The sequence below is a fragment of the Zophobas morio genome, unplaced genomic scaffold (genome assembly GCF_036711695.1).
Source record: "Zophobas morio isolate AGI-343-1 ecotype UQ-CSIRO unplaced genomic scaffold, CSIRO_AGI_Zmor_V1 ptg000585l, whole genome shotgun sequence".
Lineage (NCBI taxonomy): Eukaryota > Metazoa > Arthropoda > Insecta > Coleoptera > Tenebrionidae > Zophobas > Zophobas morio.
This window is the reverse complement of record NW_026972688.1, coordinates 25,169-29,065: the sequence shown is the minus strand read 5'-3', so window position 1 is coordinate 29,065 and position 3,897 is coordinate 25,169. Positions and strand designations below refer to the sequence as shown.

The following is a 3,897-nucleotide window of genomic DNA, read 5'->3' as shown; positions in this document are numbered from 1 at the left end:
GCGGAGCAGACAGTTGTTACAGAGAAAGGTTTTACATAGGAAAAAAGCTTTTTCTGTCTGAAGTTACAGTAAAATCTGCAGGCAGAAATTGAGAAAATATGAAAGGAGCCAGTCGCTTAATGGACTCGATTACAATACTTCCTTAGCTTACGTTAAGGGAATAAAAATATTGTTCAGAAATGTGTCGTCTGAACAATCTGTGTGAAAAAGTTACATTACGTCATAAATTTAATATGCATAATGTGCATTTTAAATTGAACAATCGAGAAATCCGCCAAGAAACTAAAGTTTGCGTATGTGAAGTTAACAACAATTACTTGTTGCTCTGGGAGTCACTAACCCTAGCCATAACGGCAGCAAATGAGTACACTGCCCTTGAAATCTAAAAATAAGAATAAAAATAATATCGACACATGCTATAATGAAAAAAATGCATTTTTACCCTGACTCCGAGTTCATAATTACAAGACACAGATTCCGAAAATTTAAGCTTCATCGGTTCTTGAAACATAATCATTGTTATCAAAATAATTTTTCTGTTGCTTGTGTTAAACGAGGTCCAGCGAGTAGCATATATGGTATCGAATACTTTCATTGTCTAAAAAAAAAACAAATAATAAGTTGGTGTATTTCTCACCTCATCCAAATCCAGTACGTTGTTTTCAAATTCTTGACCACAATGTGCATATATTATCAAAGTCGACGTTGAGCTAACGCACCACAGAAAGTTTTGGAAATAACACCAGTAACCAAGCGACTGTTCCTACAATCAAATAGAAAAGTTTGGATAGCAAATAGTGAAGATTGCTTACAAGGTAGACGAAACTCAGGAGACTCAGTCCTATCAGTACTGCTGACATGGCAAGTGGTGGTATGAAATGTACCGCTAACATAGATGCCGCTAGGTTTGCCACTCTATCAAAATATTAATTTCTAATAATGTTTAACATATTGATTTCGTACCTTGTCACTTCGGTCAGTTTTGTAACCATCAAAACAAGTCTTGCTTTTATGGTATTTTGGTATTCATCACAGTTAAGTAAGTCGTCATCACTCTGCTCGTCATACTCAGCAGCAATATGTTCAATCATATCAAGTGTCATGTAAAGTTGAAATTTTACATGTGAAACAAAATACAACAGAGCGTACGCTAGTTGTACGAACATGTACCCAACTACTGGATAGCTGAGCAAGTAAAGTGCTTCTAAAACGTACGAATGGCAATAATCCTGGTAAAAAGTTATTGCAAACTGAAATTTTCTTTCTGTTCCTATGGGAACAAGGAGACTTCCAGAAATTAAAGTATAAACGAAGTGAAATTTTACGAAGGACGTTATTTGTTGGGATTCTTTTTCTATGCGATTATTCGTTTCTCTCGAAACACAATCAAGATCAAATTTGAAAGGTTCCCAGTATTTTAGAAAATTATGTATAATGGGCCGTTTCCATAATAAAGTTGCACAAAGAATTGCAATCTAAAAGTGTATAATAAAATACGTATAATAAAAGTTATGGTATATTATGATGATAAACCAAAGTCATACGGCATTTTGTGGTCGAAGTAGCGATAATAGAACATCAGTTCTAATTTGTAAATCTTACTTTTATCTTTACGTTAATCAAAATACAAATGACAATTCATGTTGGTTATTCTAACAATTCTTCAAACAATTTCATTGTCTCGTGAAAAGTACCTAAAGTGTACCATTTTGTTTTCAAGACACACTATATTTATAAATCGTGTCAAAATGTGGCGGATTATAGAGAATTTTTTTCTATTCCCAAATGTACCTATATTCACACATTTCTAAATTACCTACTGAATGGAAATCTATATAATTGCAGCTAACTGAACGGATATGGTTTCATAATAATATACCCACAAGGATGGCTATGAAATCAACCAATCAGCGTGTTTGCAATTTTGACATAAGAAAGAAGAAGGCTAAATAAGGCAAGTTCGAGTAAATTGGCGTCTTTTAGGTTAGATGTTGTATTTTAATACAAAAGCAAATCGTCTTATGGATTTATTATTGTTTTCCCTTCCTGATCAAATAGGAATATTCAGATACTACAAAAAAGTCATTATATTAAAAGCTCCTAATAATAATAACGACAATTCACATTGATTTGCAGGGACCACGAATAATAAACAATAAGTAGTGTGACAACTGTTACTACATAATTACTGGCAGGTATTGCTTAGCTAATAATGTGTTAGTACTAATGTCGTTAACTTTTTTAAATAATTGACAATTTATAGTTGTCATCACTGTCATTATGACAATTTGTATTATCCATTTCAGATCGCTAGAAATAACAAAATCTAGTCACTTTATTTTTTGAGCTATGTAATTATTATGGGCATCATTTTTCCAATTTAAGATCGGCTTAGAAGGTCAAGCCGAATGATTAATTCTCCATAAAATGTCAGTAATGTCAGTCTAAATAAATTAATCTAATTCATCTACAAACTCAAATTTTGAGTCATCCGAATCTGAATCCGCCAAATTTATAACCACGGGTGAAATACTGTCCACAGGTGAGGTTCCATTAACTTCTCTGAGTCCTCGTCAATTCGCTTTTTACAGTGCAAAACATTTTTTCTCCAGATGCTTCAAGTGCATGGCAGTACGATGGCTTTCAGCCTTAAATTACGAACTATCTTGTAATACATAGAATGCAAACAATCTATCAAGTGTACGTACGTAAAATTCTTGTGAAATTTTCATAAGTTTCAGAAGTTATAGTGCGCATTATTACATAAAAATTACATATTCAGATAGTGTAAAATCTTCTGAATTTTGTGACGTGCATTTGATTGTCCCTTGATTTGAAATAGCTTGGTAATTTGGCTGGTAAGTGAGCACTTTAATTCACAACTTCTATCAGTGAATGTTCTTGTGTTCACTTTTTATTGCTCCTTAATTGAATGTCAATGAATGCTGTTATTGATTATTAGTGCCTTTAAAATTTCTCTTCTCAATTGGCTTAACCTTTGTACTCAGTCGCTGTTCCCTGCCGTTGTCGATCTTTCCTTGTGTGTGAATATTTTTTAGAAAGTCACTGGGACCGACACCGCCAGTGTGAAAAAAGTGTCCCTGTTATATCCAACTTCCTGAATTATGAGCGTTATAAATTGTAGTTGTTGTAATGGTCCTGCAGAACCTCATAAAATTGTGAACTGTTGTGTATGTAACAAACCCTATAAAATTGATTGTGTGAATATTTCATCAGGGGAGGCCAGAAAAATTCACTCAAAGTCCGGCTTGACTTGGACATGCAAGAATTGTGCCCAGTTGGGAAATGATATCAATAGTTTAAAGAAAATCATTATTGCACTACAAAATGATATCAATGAGTTGAAATCAAAAATGCTGGCACCGGATGCTACAAATTCACAGGCTCATTTACTTGATGTGGAAAAGATTGTTCAGGAGGTAGCCGATAGAGAGAAACGTAAGTTTAACATCGTTGTCTTTGGTCTCAAAGAAGACAAGGATCTTAAGACAAATAACGATCAACTGAACGCTGATAAATAGAGAGCGGAAAATATGCAGCAAAATTTTGGGAAATATGATCATATGATATGCACCAAATTTATGCAAATATGCAGTAACTTTCCTAATATATGCAGAGATATGCAGTTGCATATGCTCCAAAAATTAAAAAAAAAGCTCAATAAGCGAACTAAATTTATTTACAAATCACAAAAACAGGCTTCCCGAGCTTACGTTTTATTACAAAAAATACATAAATCACTCTAACACATAGATCACACTTTTACTAAAAAATAAATACAAACAGAACAAATTAAAAAATAGTAGTAATCAACTGTTTAATTACTATTTTGGTAACAATTTGTTATTAAATATTTTTCGAAATATTGTAACAAAA

At 33.0% G+C, this 3,897-nt stretch overlaps 1 protein-coding gene across 1 annotated transcript; it reads right to left on the bottom strand.

Annotated features, from left to right (window-relative positions):
- Window positions 1-313: 313 nt before the first annotated feature.
- Window positions 314-2,279, bottom strand: LOC135121445 (odorant receptor 46a-like). The gene is made up of 6 exons (XM_064045773.1): window positions 2,190-2,279; window positions 964-1,229; window positions 813-915; window positions 656-763; window positions 443-598; window positions 314-382 (listed from the first exon to the last, which is right to left on the bottom strand). Exons 1-6 carry the CDS (start codon window positions 2,277-2,279, stop codon window positions 314-316), a joined length of 792 nt encoding a protein of 263 aa, XP_063901843.1.
- Window positions 2,280-3,897: the final 1,618 nt, after the last annotated feature.